This window comes from Aristolochia californica, unplaced genomic scaffold, assembly GCF_029961685.1.
Source record: "Aristolochia californica isolate CCGP_79_NKW_82.1479 unplaced genomic scaffold, dmAriCali1.0.hap1 SCAF_16, whole genome shotgun sequence".
Taxonomy (NCBI): domain Eukaryota; kingdom Viridiplantae; phylum Streptophyta; class Magnoliopsida; order Piperales; family Aristolochiaceae; genus Aristolochia; species Aristolochia californica.
In genome coordinates, this window is record NW_027181837.1 from 21,506,151 (window position 1) to 21,522,454 (window position 16,304).

Here is a 16,304-nt window from a genome sequence, read left to right on the forward strand (position 1 = left end):
GGCATTTGAGTAATCTTACATTTGAACCGGCAACGGTCGGGCCGGGGTCAGATTTGGGAAAACCTGACCCGCCATGTCCACTGACCTAGTAAAACCGTTCCTAATAAAACCTTTCCAATAAACCATGGTTAGAGTTGACTTTCCGATAAACCATGGTTAGAGTTGAACACTCTTTAAGGTTCGACCTTATTGGGCCACTTTCTTTAACTGGACTGGGAAGAAGGCTAATTGACTATCCATGTCAAAAAGCCCAGTACCAACCCATATTTGTGCGGGTCCCACTCGATTGTCGTCTGTCGACTCTCTGCTGCTCATCCAGGAAAACAAATTTCATATCATCGTTCTCTATCAATGAATTTGACTTCTTCTCCGACCATTCTTTTCCAAACGGCTGCAGTCTGCGAAGCGGGAATTTCTCTGCGGATGGGTCGTCTCTCACCTTCTTCTCCCAGTGTTTCTCTCAGATTTTCCCAGGTGCACGGATCGTTCTTTTCAGTTTTGGACAAGAAACTTCCTTTGGATTCAATTAGACGTTTTAAGGGTGTTGAGGGAAATCAAAATGTGAAGAGTAGAAGGTTGTCGTTTGCTACAGCCGGGAAAAAATTCAGCATTAAGGCTGTCCTGTCTGAGAAAATCTATCCCAAAATTGGAGCGGAATCGACGGGGCCGCTTCCTGTAGATGAGCTCCTTGGAGTCGTTGAAACTGCAGCAAAGACAGGGGCTGAGGTTTATTTTCTTTTTCCTAGCTTTTTTTGAACTCCTGCATGTTTTCTCAACATTCTTTTGATGCTTAATTCTCATGGCACGTGGGCTTTTTGGTTCGATTTCATTGAGCTTATTAATCGTAAGTACTTATTTCTAAGATGTTTGAGTTCTACTTGGCTTTATTTGGTTTGACGTGACATTAAGCAAAAGTACTGAATTGCATTAAGTTTTGTACTCTTCAATGAGTTTTTTTAGATTGGGCTCGACATAATCTGGCACTCTGGAGCTAGACAGTTTGGGAAGCTGAATTCCTAATTCGGGTTTCTTGGACTGGTTCAATTCTTATACCTGCGTGACTGTACTCTGTCTTTGGCTTGCATTTAGAACATTTGTAACCTGGATGACGGTATCTCGTATGGAATAATTAACTTGCGTCTATCTTTTATTCCATAACTAAAAAGATTCTATGTTCTTATGCTTGTTTCCGTTTCCCACCTAATATGGCGGTTCTTTGCAGGTTGTGATGGAGGCTGTGAATAAACCTCGAAACATTAACTATAAAGGGATCACAGACCTGGTGACAGAGTAAGAAACTTTGTTAAATACTTGAGTTGTTTGTAATCGCTCAGCTAATATATGGGGCAAAGTTTTCTTAATACTAACGAGAGCAAGTTCATTCATTTCCAGCTGTGAGGAAGCAACTTAATTTTCTCATGCTATTTGCAGCACAGACAAGAATAGTGAGTCTGCAATTCTTGAAGTTGTTCGGAAGAATTTCAAAGATCATCTTATTCTTGGGGAAGAAGGAGGAATTATTGGGGAAACATCGTCAGATTATATGTGGTGCATTGATCCTTTAGGTTTGATAAATTTATTCTGTTATTTTGTTAGTAGTTTGTCTAATCTGGACTTGAACAATACAGCAATCTGATGTGTAATTCACTTGCACATTCTGTGAGGTTATGTGTCTGGTGACCAGTTGGATCTGGTATAGAACTGCATTTCTGGATGGTTCCAAATCTAAAACATCACCAATTTGATAGCCAATGACTCGAAATTGGAAATTCAGCAAAACTTCTGAATGGATATAAGTTCAAGTAGACTCGTGGATTCAACTAGACAAACTGATCATCTAGGCCTGTTGCTTGCAGTGACAATGCTTTTCAATAGGACTGAACTTTTTCGTCAATGCACTCCGTTGTTGGTATGCTTGAAATGGCTGTTCTGTATGGCTAACAAACAACTGCTGCATGTTCTGTAGCTTTTTTCTCTTTGTATCTTATTATTGTTGTTGATTGTGGTCAATTTTCATCTGAAACTTAGATGGAACAACAAATTTTGCCCATGGATATCCTAGCTTTGCAGTATCAGTAGGGGTTCTATTCCGAGGGAAGCCAGCTGCTGCATCTGTGGTAGTTTTCTCTTTCTTCTTCTGAACTGTCATCTGCTGTTGTTGCTATCAAGCCATTCTAAAGCTTCTTGTTTTTCTTTTTGGTTAAATAGACTTTCTATGCATTTATGAACTGGCAATCTCATTCTCTGCTCATGGTCCCTCTTAAGTTATTCAAGTGATCTGCTCCTAGGTAGAGTTTGTGGGTGGGCCCATGTGTTGGAATACACGAACCTTTTCTGCATCGGCAGGTATGAACTGACAGACGTTGAGCTATATATTGGTGTTTTTTAGACTTCTGCAATTACACTATTAAGCTGATAAGTAGCTGTTCATTATCATAGGAGGAGGTGCCTTTTGTAATGGACAGAGAATGCATGTTAGTCAAACTGAACAGGTACATTTTAACTATAAATTTGTTAGCATCTAACTGGAACATTGAGGTATTCAATCCTGTCTTATCAAAACATCTAAATCATTGTTAATTTTCTAGGTAAAAATTTGTGTCTGGACCAGCTATTTTTTATATTAGCATTAAGATGTTCCCAATTGTCCAGTCCAAAAATTAGACTTCCGAATGTTCATTCAATTTGATTTTAATAAAAATTAGCTGGCTAGTGGGGGCATATCACAAGATATGAGGGGAGTTTTATTGTCAACTGTGTTGGGTCCTAGAAACAGCTCCACCTCTGTGGTTGACAAAGTGTAGTTAATCTGATCTCTTTGTATTCTGAACGTGCCAACCTTAAACATGATTGCACGTTCTCCTCCGTTATTTCATAAGGTTCAAAAAAGCTGCAAAAAAGTAAAACATGTTGGAATCTTCTCACCTTGTCTTTGACTTATCCTAGGTGGAGCGATCTCTTCTTGTGACAGGTTTTGGTTATGAACATGATGATGCATGGGCAACTAATATAGACTTATTCAAAGAATTCACTGATATCAGCAGGGTATTGTTTTAACGATATTAACTTTATGCATCTGCAAAGTTCATAGTGTTATTGAGGATTCTTGTTGTTGTCTTTACCAATTTGCTTATGACTTGTGCCAGGGAGTGAGGCGACTTGGTGCAGCTGCTGTGGACATGTGTCATGTAGCTCTAGGAATTGTTGAAGCATACTGGGAGTATCGTCTGAAGCCATGGGATATGGCTGCTGGTGTCCTGGTACTGTTAACTCCATAGAAATACGTTTGTTTGCATTGTTCGCTCAAGTATTTTGCTGCTCAAATGTAAAGACAACTTGAGCTATCTTTCGGGAGGTCTTACTTTAAAAGAATATTCCTTTCTTCTTGAAAATATTTCCTGAAGATTTTAGCATGGGCTTGACAGAGGCAGCCTGTTAATATGGCTTAATCATGATTTTATTTTTCTATTACTGTTTAATTGATAAAATGTAATGGAAATTCAAGCATGTTTTATTCTGTGATATGGTAACCATTATTCAGTTAGGATGGGACTAGAATTTGAGGTTATGTCTCATTTTTCACCTACTCACTTGCTAAACTGACTAAGTAGCATTATCACTGAAATCATTTCTCAAATTGTGGTTTCTTGTGCTTTGGATTTTTTCTGCTAATGTCGTTTCTACATTCCAGTTGAATATTGAGTGATTGTGAAGTATCATACTTTTCGAAGTCCTTATTTCTTAATGGACTAGCATAATTCTTTTTCTTATCAACAAACAAGTAATCTTGATAACAACTAATTACTAATGCTAAGGTTATTTACATATTCTTATGATAAACCAGATGGTTGAAGAAGCTGGTGGCGCGGTGACTTGCATGGATGGTGGAAAATTTTGTGTTTTTGATCGATCAGTTCTTGTCTCTAATGGTCGGCTGCATGGTCAGGTCAGTGCTACCTTTGCTGAATTGAGCATGATATGGTAAAAACTAAAAAAGAAAACTTCCAGTCTCCTTTTTGTCACTATAGCAGAGGACCTACATATTTTTCTTTCCAAATGAAATAGAGTTCTACAACTGACTTTGTGAATATTTTTATGCTTGCAGCTTCTTCAAAGAATTGGTCCGGCAACTGAGAAGCTAAAGAACAAAGGGATTGATTTTTCACTCTGGTTTAAACCGGAAAACTACAAAACAGAATTTTGAACTATCTCCGTAATTTTTGCATTTGGTCAGTTTTTCCTATCATCAAAAGCAGATATTCTGTCTTATGGGTAATACAATACTCAATACCTACAAACTATAAACATGATCATTCAAAGACAAGGATTCAACCATTGAAACATGCTGTTTTACTGCTCTCTCTCTCTCTCTCTCTCTCTCTCTCTCTCTCTCTATCCCTCTCCCTCTCCCTCTCCATGCCATATATTATTTAACTCCATCTTCCATTTCTGATCTTGCATTACTATTCTAATAAGATATAATGTAGTACTTGAAGTACATGCAATTGCTAAACAACAAGAGGGGCACACTGCTTTGCTAAATTAAACTACTAGTACATCTTAAACTCTTATGACAAGCTTGGTTTGAGTCAGGTGGTGAAGTACAAGGACATCTTAGATATGATCATAAGCACCTGACAGTGAAATTTTTGTTGCATGAACTTGTATATCCTTAGTGAATCAGTGAACTCATTGAAGTCTTTGGCCGGATTACTGCTCCTTTAATTATAAGCCCTCTCTTCCACTGTCCTCCATGGTATTCAAACAAAGAGAACTGCACCTCTCCTGTACCGTTGTTTGTCCTGCTGAAGTCTCCCACATGAAGTTCTATCCATTGTCCTCTGAGCTTTTCCACTAACTTCTCCTGGTGCTCTTGTGTCTGTCCTAGTGGATTTACAAGTTTGAGATTTACTGGAACATTCCACCCATATGCAGGATCCTTGAGCATCACCTCAAACACAATCTCATATACGAGTCCAGATGATAGCTTTGACATGTCAAACTTGCCATGCACCTCCAGCCAGCATACGTTCAACAGGTGAGCCACTTCTATGTGTGTGTTGCTGCAAAATAGCAAGTTCAAAAGCGAGAAATGTTCACCAAAGTATGCCAGCCAAGACCAAAAATCTTCTATATATAATTTTTACCTTGCTGGTTCTTTCCATGATAGCCAAGACCAATAACGTGGATCTCCACTCCAAGTGATTGAAAGATCTCTTGCCGAGATTATGTGGCTCTTGGGGCATGGCTTCTTCTCTTCCTTCTGAACCTGCATGGGAGCATAAATATCTCTGGATTTCTGAATCTCCTTCTGTGGTATTACAAATCCTTTTTCCTCTTGTTTTGTGTATGATTATTGTATGTTTCTACAAGTGTAGGACTAGATTTGAGTTCGATTTAATCTTGCCTCTTTCTTCTGAGTATGATCAGGGGGATTGCCAATAGGTTGCTTGTTGTTAGAAGTGTTGATCTCCTTCGCTGATGTAACTTCGGCATTAGGAGGAAGCTTCCTTGCTTCTTCCAGCTGGGGTCCTTCCAGGCCAGGAGGAGGCTTCCTAGTGTCTTCCACCTGTGGCCTAACTTCACTGGCGTTTGGGTGATTCTTAGGCTCTTCAACTTGTTGCTGAGCTACTCCTGCCACAGAGGGTTGGTTCCCCATTTTCTAATCTTCCTTCAGCCTTACCTGAAATTTTCCCTCTGCACAGGTAAGACCGGGAGATTTAGCAAGATTTCCTTCTCCACTCTTTCTTGACAGTTTTATACTCTCCAAAACTTGAACAAGTTTTCCTTATAAGTTATTGCTCTGGTGAACCCATTTCCTCTTCTTTTTGACTATTTTCTCTGGGGACCCAATCAGGATAGCATGAGAACATTTCCGTAGTGATTCCCTTCATCTTTATTCCTTTGAAAAGCAGAAGCATCTTTCTATACATCATCGCTGATCAGAGAGCCGGAAAATCCAAGTGTCCGAGTTGCAGATGGCTTTACATCGGTTGATTCAGAGACCGCTCGATTAGAATATTGCTAGTCCATAAAATCAGTGAGAGGCATCTGGTGCGCTTTTGGGAATAGAGAGAACAAAAAAAAAAAAAAAAGCTACCGCTGGAATTCTTCATATTTAAAGAGACATGAATAATCCATAATGATTACAACTTATAAAGGGGAAAAAATAATTAAATCATTTATTACAAAAATTAGAGAAAATGAGTATCCTAAATGAAATAAGGCTTCAGTTCTTATTCTTCATATTGCTAGTATATCTAACTTTCAGCTTACTATTACAATCGATAAAACCCCCAATAAACATCTAAAAACTCCCATTAACGTCGAATCTAAAATTCTAAATTCAGTTTGGAAATCCATCAACCTTGGATCATCGTTTCAGGGTTCTGGGGAATGAAGAATAGTTGAATTTCTTTCAAGAATAGTGCCAGATTCTTCAAGGATGAAGAGGAAAGGGCTCGAAATTCTTCAGGTATGTTGTTGATTGTGGTATGACACTTAGTTTCAGAGATGGATGTGGAGGAATTCCAAGAGGAGGATCTCATATAACACTGACATTCCAAGCTCTCTCTCTCTCTCTCTCACTCACACACACACGCGCGCACACACACACACACACAATCTAAGCTAGAAATGTCAGTATTTAAAGATAACAACATAATAAAATATCACATAAAATGAGATGAATGATGACTCAAGACGTGAGGGCTCACATGGGAGCCCGACTACAACCTTCCAAAAGCAGTTAATATGAGTTTCTTTTTCACATTTTTAGATTTGAGCATCTCAATCCTATTCATTCTTCTTGTACTTCACTGGATCGCTTCGTCTTTGACCAATTGGTTTCCCTTTCTAGTCTTTGCCAGCCAAACCGACGGAAAGAGCATGAATTCACTGAAACAAAACGTGCAAATTGTTCCCGTTCCTGTAATTTGCCTTACGAGGGGTAATATATGTTATGGGAAACACCACAAAGCAAATTCACAAACTACCAAATGCTCTTAATGGAAGCTCTAACAACCAAGCTCAATCATACAACCACAACACGAGATTTACGTGGAAAAAACCCTTCAGTGTGAAGGGAAAAAACCACGGGGCAAATCCAAATAATCTTCTAGTATTAAATATGGGCTTACAATATCAATTTCTCTCAAGTTTGCCCAAACTTGAGGTTTACAAATATCATGAGAGAAAACAAGTTTCTAATTCAAACTCATTCACATTAATTGAGAGATAACCAAATAAATAGAGGTCAGAGATCACCGGATATGGAGATTTCACCAAAATAAGGATGAAAGAAAAACGACTTTGGAGAAGCTTTAAAAACCTTCTTTCTTTTGTTCCTCTCTTTTCTCCTCTCTTCTTCTTTCTCTTCTCTTTCTCCTCTCAGTCAAACCCCTTTTTCTTCTCGCTCACGGCACTGTTTTTCGCTCACGGCGAAAAACCCTTTCTGTTTCTCTCGCGCACTATTTCTCTCTCGCACTGGTTCCTCTTTTTGTTTTTCCAGCTCTCTGTTTCTATCGCTATGCAGAAAAACCCCTTTCGTTTCTTTTTCTTTATCTCTTTCACATGAAAGAGATTAGTGGTGGGGCCCACTCAAGGGCTGGACCCCTCCTACTAAAAATAACAATCTCCCCCTCCAGACCATGAGGAGGGCTCACCACAATCTTCCATACCGGCTAGACTAGTGCACAACTCATGTTTTTCCTTAGTCACCACTTTTGTCATCATATCTGATGGGTTTTTATCAGTATGGATCTTCTCAAGTGATAACATATCATTTTCCAACACATCTCTAATCCAGTGATACCTCAAATCAATGTGTTTTGTCCTACTATGAAAAGTAGCATTCTTACTCAAGTCCAAAGCACTTTGACTATCACAATGAATTGCATACCTCTTTTGTTTGAAGCCTATCTCACCCATCAACCTCTTCAACCACAACATTTCTTTACTAGCTTCAGTTGCTGCAATGTATTCAGCCTCTGTTGTAGAGAGAGCAATGCATTTTTGAAGTTTAGATTGCCAAGAGATGGCTCCCCCTGCAAAAGTAAACAAGTAACCTGACGTAGATTTTCTCCCATCTATGTCACCTGCCCAATCTGCATCTGTAACACCTTCTAATATAGGTTTTGAACCACCAAAACACAAACACAATTTGCTAGACCCTTTGAGGTACCTGAGAATCCACTTAACAGCAACCCAATGTTCTTTCCCTGGATTTGCAAGAAATCTACTCACAACACCAACTGCAAAAGCAATGTCTGGTCTAGTACATACCATAGCATACATTAAACTTCCTACTGCTGAGGAGTAGGGAATCTTCTCCATGACTTCCTTTTCCTTCTCAATTGAAGTACACTGTTGGGAGTTTAATTTGAAATGATTTGCAAGTGGTGTACTTACCGGTTTTGCATCTTTCATGTTGAACCTCTCAAGAATCTTCTCAATGTACTTATGTTGTGACAACCAAATTTTTTTCTTCTTTCTATCACGAGAAATCCTCATGCCCAAAATTTGTTTGGCTGCACCTAAGTCCTTCATATCAAAGGACTTGCTGAGATCCTTTTTCAACCTGTCAATCGAATTCATATCTTGCCCAACAATTAGCATATCATCAACATACAACAAAAGAATTATAAAACAACCATTTGGGAACCTTTTACAGTAAACACAATGGTCTGTAGAGGTCCTCTTGTAGCTTTGACCCATCATAAAGGAGTCAAACTTTTTATACCACTGTCTTGGGGCTTGTTTCAACCCATAGAGACTCTTTTTCAACTTACAAACCATATGTTCTTTCCCTTTTTCTTTGAACCCTTCTGGTTGTTCCATATATATCTCCTCTTCTAAGTCACCATGGAGAAATGCTGTTTTGACATCCATTTGTTGAATTTTTAAGTCTAGGCTAGCAGCTAGACTAAGAATCAGTCTAATTGATGGCATCTTCACTAAAGGTGAAAAAAATTCTTCAAAATCAATTCCTTTCTTTTGGCTAAAACCTTTTACAACCAATCTTGCTTTGTACTTGACATTATTATTCCCTTCTTGTTTCAGTTTGTAAACCCATTTGTTTTTCAAGGTCTTCTTACCCTTCGGCAGTGTCACCAACTCAAAGGTGTGGTTCTTATGCAAAGAGTTTATCTCCTCTTTCATAGCTTTCAACCACATATTCTTGTTCTTATCTTTCAGAGCTTCTTGAAAATTTTCAGATTCACCTGCATCAGTAAGAGTAATAAACTCATTAGAAGGATATTTCTGAGAAGGAATTCTACCTCTTTGAGATCTTCTTAATTCAAGTTCAGCCACTGGTTGTTCAATAGGAGTTTCTTCTTCTTCAACTTCTTGAGAGGGTTCATTTAGTTGCTCCCCCAATTCAACATCATTAAGAGTCACATCTTCATGGAAAACATAATCCTCTTCATGAGATTCTACACTTTCTTCAATAATTGGTGTAGGAAGGGACATAGGAGGCAAGAATGAGGTAATATCTGGAGTACTTTGACTTTTCTCAACTTTTTCAAGGTCTTCAATGATTTTGTCTTCATGAAAGACCACATCTCTACTTCTATGCAACTTCCTATTCTTAGGATCCCATAATCTGTATCCGAATTCATCATCTCCATATCCAACAAATACACATGGAATAGATTTCACATCGAGCTTTGACCTGTTTTCTTTGGGTACATGCATAAAAGCTTTACAACCAAATACATGCAAATGGGAATAAGAGATGTCTTTTCCTTTCCATACTCTCTGAGGAATATCCTCTCCCAAAGGGTAAGAGGGTGACAAATTTATTAAATAAACTGCAGTCCTCACACCTTCCCCCCAATAGGATTTAGGTAATTTAGCTGTAGAAAGCATACACCTTACTCGTTCCACAATGGTACGATTCATCCTTTCAGCTACACCATTGTGTTGAGGGGTCATTGGAACTGTCAACTCATGCCTAATTCCATGTTTTGAACAATAATCTTTAAATGCTCTAGAAGTATATTCACCTCCATTATCACTACGTAAGCATTTAAGTTGTTTACTTGTCTCCCTTTCAACCATGGCATGAAACCTTTGAAATATATAAAAAACTTCCCATTTGAATTTCATAGTGTAGACCCAAATCTTCCTGGAAGCATCATCTATAAAAGTAACAAAATACTCTGCACCACCAAGAGACTTAACATCCATGGAGCATACATCAGAATAGACAAGATCAAGAATCTTTGTATCTTTCTTGTGAGCATTTCTAGGAAAGGTAAGTCTATGTTGTTTACCAAATAAACAATCATCACAAGGAGAAATTTTCATACCTTTAGGTAAAAGGTCCTTCTTTGCTAGAATCTCTAACCCTTTCTCACTCATATGTCCAAGTCTCTTATGCCATAAATTTGATGAGTTTGCTTCTAGGGTTGTAGTCAAGCCTTCATTAATGACTTCTACTTCAGTTTTGTAAAGAGTACATGACTTGATTCCTTTTGCTAGTATAAGTGATCCCTTGCAAAGCTTCCACTTGCCATTAACAAAACGACTCTCAAATCCCTCTTCATCTAATATACCTGCAGAAATTATGTTAAAGCGAAGATCTGGGACATACCTTACATCTCGAAGAATCATCTTGCACCCGAGGTTAGTTTTGACGACTATGTCCCCCTTTCCTTTAACTTTCGAAAAACCTGTGTTTCCCATTTTCACTGTTCCATAATCACCTGACTGAAACATAGAAAAATACTCTACATGAGGAGTAGCATGGAAGGAAGCACCACTATCAACAATCCAACTTGTTTCAAAATCACTTGCTAAAAGAGAATCTACATCATAAGTCATAATGGCAACTTCATTATCCAACACTATTGTGTTTTCATCTTTTTCATTCTCTTTTTCTTTGGCACTATATTTTCCTTCCCTTTGTGCTTTCTTGAGAAACCGACACTCACTCTTGATATGTCCCTTCTTATGGCAATAGTAGCACTCAAGATTCCTTCTTGACTTTGACTTTCCTCTAGATTTTCCTCTCTCTTGAGGTTTTTTACTTTTACTTCTACCTCTCTTTTCAAACACCAATGCTTGAGAGTGGGAATAACCTAGTGATTTTCTTTTTGTCTCTTCATTCAACAAGCTGCTAGTGACAAGACTCATACTCACAATTCCATCCGGAGCGGAGTTGCTCAAAGACACCACTAAGGTTTCCCAACTATCCGGTAGATAACTCAATAATAGAAGGGCTTGGAGCTAATCATCAAGAACCATCTTCATGACTGTCAATTGATTTACAATGCTCTTTATCTCATTGAGATGTTGTGCAATAGAACTATTGTCATTGTACTTCAAATTCACAAGCTTCCTTATGAGGAAAGCTTTATTTCCAGCTGTCTTTCTCTCATATAAATCCTCTAATTTTTTCCATAATGATTTAGCTGAAGTTTCACTTGAGACATGGTGAAAAATACTATCATCCACCCACTGTCGGAATGTCCAACTGCTTTTCTATCAAGTTTCTTCCATTCTTCATCTGAAATATTTTCAGGTTTTTCCCCTTCAATGGGTGCATACAAGTCTTTGCAATACAAATAGTCTTCCATTTTTGCTTTCCATATTATCCAATTTTCTCCATTCAAACCAACCATTCTATTAGCTGCATTTGAACTCTCCATTGGATAAAAAAAACCCCAAATAACCAAAAGCTCTGATACCACTTGTTATGGGAAGCACCACAAAGCAAATTCACAAACTACCAAATGCTCTTAATGGAAGCTCTAACAACCAAGCTCAATCATACAACCAAAACACGAGATTTACATGGAAAAAACCCTTCAGTGTGAAGGGAAAAAACCACGGGGCAAATCCGAATAATCTTCCACTATTAAATATGGGCTTACAATATCAATTTCTCTCAAGTTTGCCCAAACTTGAGGTTTACAAATATCATGAGAGAAAACAAGTTTCTAATTCAAACTCATTCACACTAATTGAGAGATAACCAAATAAATAGAGGTTAGAGATCACCGGATATAGAGATTTCACCAAAATAAGGATGAAAGAAAAACGACTTTGGAGAAGCTTCAAAAACCTTCTTTCTTTTCTTCCTCTATTTTCTCCTCTCTTCTTCTTTCTCTTCTCTTTCTCCTCTCGGTCGAACCCCTTTTTCTTCTCGCTGACAGCACTGTTTTTCGCTCACGGCGAAAAACCCTTTCTGTTTCTCTCGCACACTGTTTCTCTCTTTCGTTTCTTTTTCTTTATCTCTTTCACACGAAAGAGATTAGTGGTGGGGCCCACTCATGGGCTGGACCCCACCTACTAAAAATAACAATATACATTGGCGAGTGAATTCAGTGCATGCTCAGCGCTCGATGCTTTCCCATTGATGCCCCTCGAGTAGCAACCAGGCGAGCCTATAAATACAGGCTACTACCCTTCAAAGCTTGTGAAGCCTGTAGTTTCCATCACATCTGCTAAGAGTTATCTGAACTTCAGTTCAAGACGATGAGCAAGGGGTCGCACTACAGTGCTCTGCCAATGGTAAGCAGTTGTAGAAACTTTTTTTTTTTTTTTTTCAGAAACAGGATATGATCCGGAGTAGATGTTGTGGACGTTTACAGGAAAACTATCACAGAATTGTCAAAGAAGGAAAGGTGAAGTCGCTCTTAATCTCTCCAATGGCCCTGAACATTGTCTGGGGAAATGACAGGCGTTACTGGAAATGGACTCCCCCCCGTAACCAAGAAGGCCCCAAGTCAGTAATCTCAGCTTCTTTGATTCTCACTCTCACCTATGCAGCTTATAAACACTAACCCCATTCCATATCGTCTCTATTCAGGCCTCAGGACGCAGCAGAGCTACTGCAAGTGAACTGGTTCCAAGTAACGGGGAGAGTGGACTGCTCCAAGATCAGTAACTTCTTCGACTTCCCGCGTTCAAAGACATATGAGATCTTCCAGGTGGTGAAGTTCAATATAGACGCATTCGGTTGGCACAAGGTTCCGATCAAATTCAAGGTGGTCTCGGATGGGCGCTGCAGGCAGAGAGCTGAGAAGTTGGAGGCATATAGAAGGAATAACAATCAATGGCATGAGATCAAAGGAGGGGAGTTCACTGTTGTTCATGGCAGAAAAGGGTTAGTCGATATTGGTATGTTTGAAACGGAAAGTGACTGGTGGAAGGGCGGCATGGTCCTTTCAGCGGTGAAAATTAAGGCCAAAGCTTAGGTTTATTCCAGCTTTTGTAGTTTCTGTAGTCTGTTCAACAAGAGCTGTGTGGAGGAGTGAATCTCCTGCTTGGAGTAACAAATTTAACTAATCGGGGAGCTTTGAAATAAGGATTCATTTCCACTGGCTGGTTGCCTTTTTTGTGGTTTTGTAGTCTGACTTGAACTGGGTTGATAAGAGCATCTGCTGAATAAGAGCTTAAACATGGAAGTTTATAGTTATTTGCTCTTGCTCCCACTGATTTCTATTCTAATTTATTATGTCCTGAATCATAAAGCCCAAAAGGTCATAGAGCTCATACAATAGCAAACAAAACTTTCCAACTTGTACCCACAATTTTACAACTCACAATTTTGGGTTGGGGACGGTCTTGCCTATTCTAGGTTTGATCCAATTGCAAGGATTAATTGTTTACAATGTAGTTCAATATAAATTGTTTCTCACGGAGAAAAAGAGAGGACTCATTACGAAGAAACATGAGGAAGAAAAGGTGATGGACCCCTTGTTCTAATCCTTCCCTTGAAGTTCAATTTATAGATTAATATAAATACATTATTATAATTATGCCCCAAAAACTTGATCTAATTACATCAATGTCATCTCTATGAGATAACTCTTTATTTACCACCCTGTTATCACTGTATGGACTTTTGGGCCTTGGGCCCATATTCCACATATCTTGGATGTATGGGCCTTCCTTGGTCGTATGGGCTTGGGCCCATCTTCTAACACTCCCCCACAAGCTGGGAGTGAGAGAACATCATGAACACCCAACTTATTGCAAATGATGTATAGTATCTTCCCGTATAAAATGACAGTCCACCTCAAGCTGGTGGTCTCTTTCTAGAATCCCAATTGGCATAATATAAGTGAGAGTAAAATCATTCCTAGCTGAAAAATATCGCTCCATACTCCAATCAAATAACTCATGGTAGATGTTGGGCACACTCCTATCTTCTGTAGGTAGTGGGTCTATAGGCATTGTTTAGAAATGTAATAAAACTCTTCCATCACCGTGTCCTTCCACATGACATCGACTCTCAAATGGTAGGAGTAATAAATGCCAATTAAGGGAGGTAACGGTTAATTACCAGAAAGATAATATTTTGGGGCTACCATGTGCTTTATTCTGCATCAGAATAACCAGTGCTGATAATAATTAACAACTGAGAAGTCCTTTAATAATAATGTCTCAACCAAAGAGACACAATAGCAGATATTCTGTCTTATGAGTAATACAATACTCAATACTCCATACCTACAAACTATAAACATGATCATTCAAAGACAAGGATTCAACCATTGAAACATGCTGTTTTACTGCTCTCTCTCTCTCTCTCTCTCTATCCCTCTCTCTCTCTCTCTCTCTCTCTCTATCCCTCTCCCTCTCCATGCCATATATTATTTAACTCCATCTTCCATTTCTGATCTTGCATTACTATTCTAATAAGATATAACGTAGTACTTGAAGTACATGCAATTGCTAAACAACAAGAGGGGCACACTGCTTTGCTAAATTAAACTACTAGTACATCTTAAACTCTTATGACAAGCTTGGTTCGAGTCAGGTGGTGAAGTACAAGGACATCTTAGATATGATCATAAGCACCTGACAGTGAAATTTTTGTTGCATGAACTTGTATATCCTTAGTTAATCAGTGAACTCATTGAAGTCTTTGGCCGGATTACTGCTCCTTTAATTATAAGCCCTCTCTTCCACTGTCCTCCATATTCAAACAAAGAGAATTGCACCTCTCCTGTACCGTTGTTTGTCCTGCTGAAGTCTCCCACATGAAGTTCTATCCATTGTCCTCTGAGCTTTTCCACTAACTTCTCCCGGTGCTCTTGTGTCTGTCCTAGTGGATTTACAAGTTTGAGATTTACTGGAACATTCCACCCATATGCAGGATCCTTGAGCATCACCTCAAACACAATCTCATATACAAGTCCAGATGATAGCTTTGACATGTCAAACTTGCCATGCACCTCCAGCCAGCATACGTTCAACAGGTGAGCCACTTCTATGTGTGTGTTGCTGCAAAATAGCAAGTTCAAAAGCGAGAAATGTTCACCAAAGTATGCCAGCCAAGACCAAAAATCTTCTATATATTATTTTTACCTTGCTGGTTCTTTCCATGATAGCCAAGACCAATAACGTGGATCTCCACTCCAAGTGATTGAAAGATCTCTTGCCGAGATTATGTGGCTCTTGGGGCCTGGCTTCTTCTCTTCCTTCTGAACCTGCATGGGAGCATAAATATATCTGGATTTCAGAATCTCCTTTTGTGGTATTACAAATCCTTTTTCCTCTTGTTTTGTGTATGATTATTGTATGTTTCTACAAGTGTAGGACTAGATTTGAGTTTGATTTAAACTTGCCTCTTTCTTCTGAGTATGATCAGGGGGATTGCCAACAGGTTGCTTGTTGTTAGAAGTGTTGATCTCCTTCGCTGATGTAACTTCGGCATTAGGAGGAAGCTTCCTTGCTTCTTCCAGCTGGGGTCCTTCCAGGCCAGGAGGAGGCTTCCTAGTGTCTTCCACCTGTGGCCTAACTTCACTGGCGATTGGGTGATTCTTAGGCTCTTCAACTTGTTGCTGAGCTACTCCTGTCACAGAAGGTCGGTTCCCCATTTTCTATCTTCCTCAACCTTACCTGAAAATTTTCCCTCTGCAGAGGCAAGACCGGGAGATTGAGCAAGATTTCCTTCTCCACTCTTTCTTGACAGTTTTATACTCTCCAAAACTTGAACAAGTTTTCCTTGTAAGTTATTGCTCTGGTGAACCCATTTCCTCTTCTTTTTGACTATTTTCTCTGGGGACCCAATCAGGATAGCATGAGAACATTTCCGTAGTTATTCCCTTCATCTTTATTCCTTTGAAAAGCAGAAGCATCTTTCTGTACATCATCGCTGATCAGAGAGCCGGAAAATCCAAGTGTCTGAGTTGCAGATGGCTTTGCATCTGGCTTTGCATCGGTTGATTCAGAGACCGCTCGATTAGAATATTGCTAGTCCATAAAATCAGCGAGAGGCATCTGGTGCGCTTTTGGGAATAGAGAGAACAAAAAAAAAAAAAAAGCTACCGCTGGAATTCTTCATA

The 16,304-nt window shown here is 39.1% G+C and overlaps 4 protein-coding genes across 4 annotated transcripts; 2 read left to right on the forward strand and 2 right to left on the reverse strand.

The window, feature by feature from the left end:
* Positions 1–323: 323 nt before the first annotated feature.
* LOC137953705 (phosphatase IMPL1, chloroplastic) lies at positions 324–4,432 on the forward strand. The gene is made up of 10 exons (XM_068801180.1): positions 324–726; positions 1,223–1,290; positions 1,432–1,565; positions 2,029–2,117; positions 2,289–2,346; positions 2,440–2,492; positions 2,947–3,045; positions 3,147–3,260; positions 3,845–3,946; positions 4,106–4,432. Exons 1-10 carry the CDS (start codon positions 352–354, stop codon positions 4,202–4,204), a joined length of 1,191 nt encoding a protein of 396 aa, XP_068657281.1. The 5' UTR covers positions 324–351; the 3' UTR covers positions 4,205–4,432.
* A 240-nt stretch (positions 4,433–4,672) lies between these two features.
* LOC137953706 (uncharacterized protein PHLOEM PROTEIN 2-LIKE A4-like) lies at positions 4,673–5,710 on the reverse strand. Its single transcript, XM_068801181.1, has 3 exons — positions 5,408–5,710; positions 5,148–5,269; positions 4,673–5,063 (listed from the first exon to the last, which is right to left on the reverse strand). The coding sequence occupies exons 1-3, from the start codon at positions 5,657–5,659 to the stop codon at positions 4,673–4,675; spliced, it is 765 nt and encodes a 254-aa protein (XP_068657282.1). The 5' UTR covers positions 5,660–5,710.
* A 6,946-nt stretch (positions 5,711–12,656) lies between these two features.
* LOC137952732 (uncharacterized protein PHLOEM PROTEIN 2-LIKE A4-like) lies at positions 12,657–13,205 on the forward strand. Its single transcript, XM_068799789.1, has 2 exons — positions 12,657–12,733; positions 12,818–13,205. The coding sequence occupies exons 1-2, from the start codon at positions 12,657–12,659 to the stop codon at positions 13,203–13,205; spliced, it is 465 nt and encodes a 154-aa protein (XP_068655890.1).
* A 1,470-nt stretch (positions 13,206–14,675) lies between these two features.
* On the reverse strand, positions 14,676–15,836 carry LOC137952733 (uncharacterized protein PHLOEM PROTEIN 2-LIKE A4-like). The gene is made up of 3 exons (XM_068799790.1): positions 15,585–15,836; positions 15,325–15,446; positions 14,676–15,240 (listed from the first exon to the last, which is right to left on the reverse strand). Exons 1-3 carry the CDS (start codon positions 15,834–15,836, stop codon positions 14,853–14,855), a joined length of 762 nt encoding a protein of 253 aa, XP_068655891.1. The 3' UTR covers positions 14,676–14,852.
* Positions 15,837–16,304: the final 468 nt, after the last annotated feature.

Coding starts and splice junctions, on each gene's coding strand:
- LOC137953706 (XM_068801181.1), bottom strand. CDS start 5,659: ATGGGGAACCAACCCTCTGTGGCAGGAGTAGCTCAGCAACAAGTTGAA. Junction 5,270..5,407: donor ATCATACTCAGAAGAAAGAG/GCAAGATTAAAT, acceptor GCTCCCATGCAG/GTTCAGAAGGAAGAGAAGAA. Junction 5,064..5,147: donor TCATGGAAAGAACCAGCAAG/GTAAAAATTATA, acceptor GCTATTTTGCAG/CAACACACACATAGAAGTGG.
- LOC137952732 (XM_068799789.1), top strand. CDS start 12,657: ATGGCCCTGAACATTGTCTGGGGAAATGACAGGCGTTACTGGAAATGG. Junction 12,734..12,817: donor CGTAACCAAGAAGGCCCCAA/GTCAGTAATCTC, acceptor GTCTCTATTCAG/GCCTCAGGACGCAGCAGAGC.
- LOC137953705 (XM_068801180.1), top strand. CDS start 352: ATGAATTTGACTTCTTCTCCGACCATTCTTTTCCAAACGGCTGCAGTC. Junction 1,291..1,431: donor ATCACAGACCTGGTGACAGA/GTAAGAAACTTT, acceptor TGCTATTTGCAG/CACAGACAAGAATAGTGAGT. Junction 3,046..3,146: donor AATTCACTGATATCAGCAGG/GTATTGTTTTAA, acceptor GACTTGTGCCAG/GGAGTGAGGCGACTTGGTGC.
- LOC137952733 (XM_068799790.1), bottom strand. CDS start 15,836: ATGGGGAACCGACCTTCTGTGACAGGAGTAGCTCAGCAACAAGTTGAA. Junction 15,447..15,584: donor ATCATACTCAGAAGAAAGAG/GCAAGTTTAAAT, acceptor GCTCCCATGCAG/GTTCAGAAGGAAGAGAAGAA. Junction 15,241..15,324: donor TCATGGAAAGAACCAGCAAG/GTAAAAATAATA, acceptor GCTATTTTGCAG/CAACACACACATAGAAGTGG.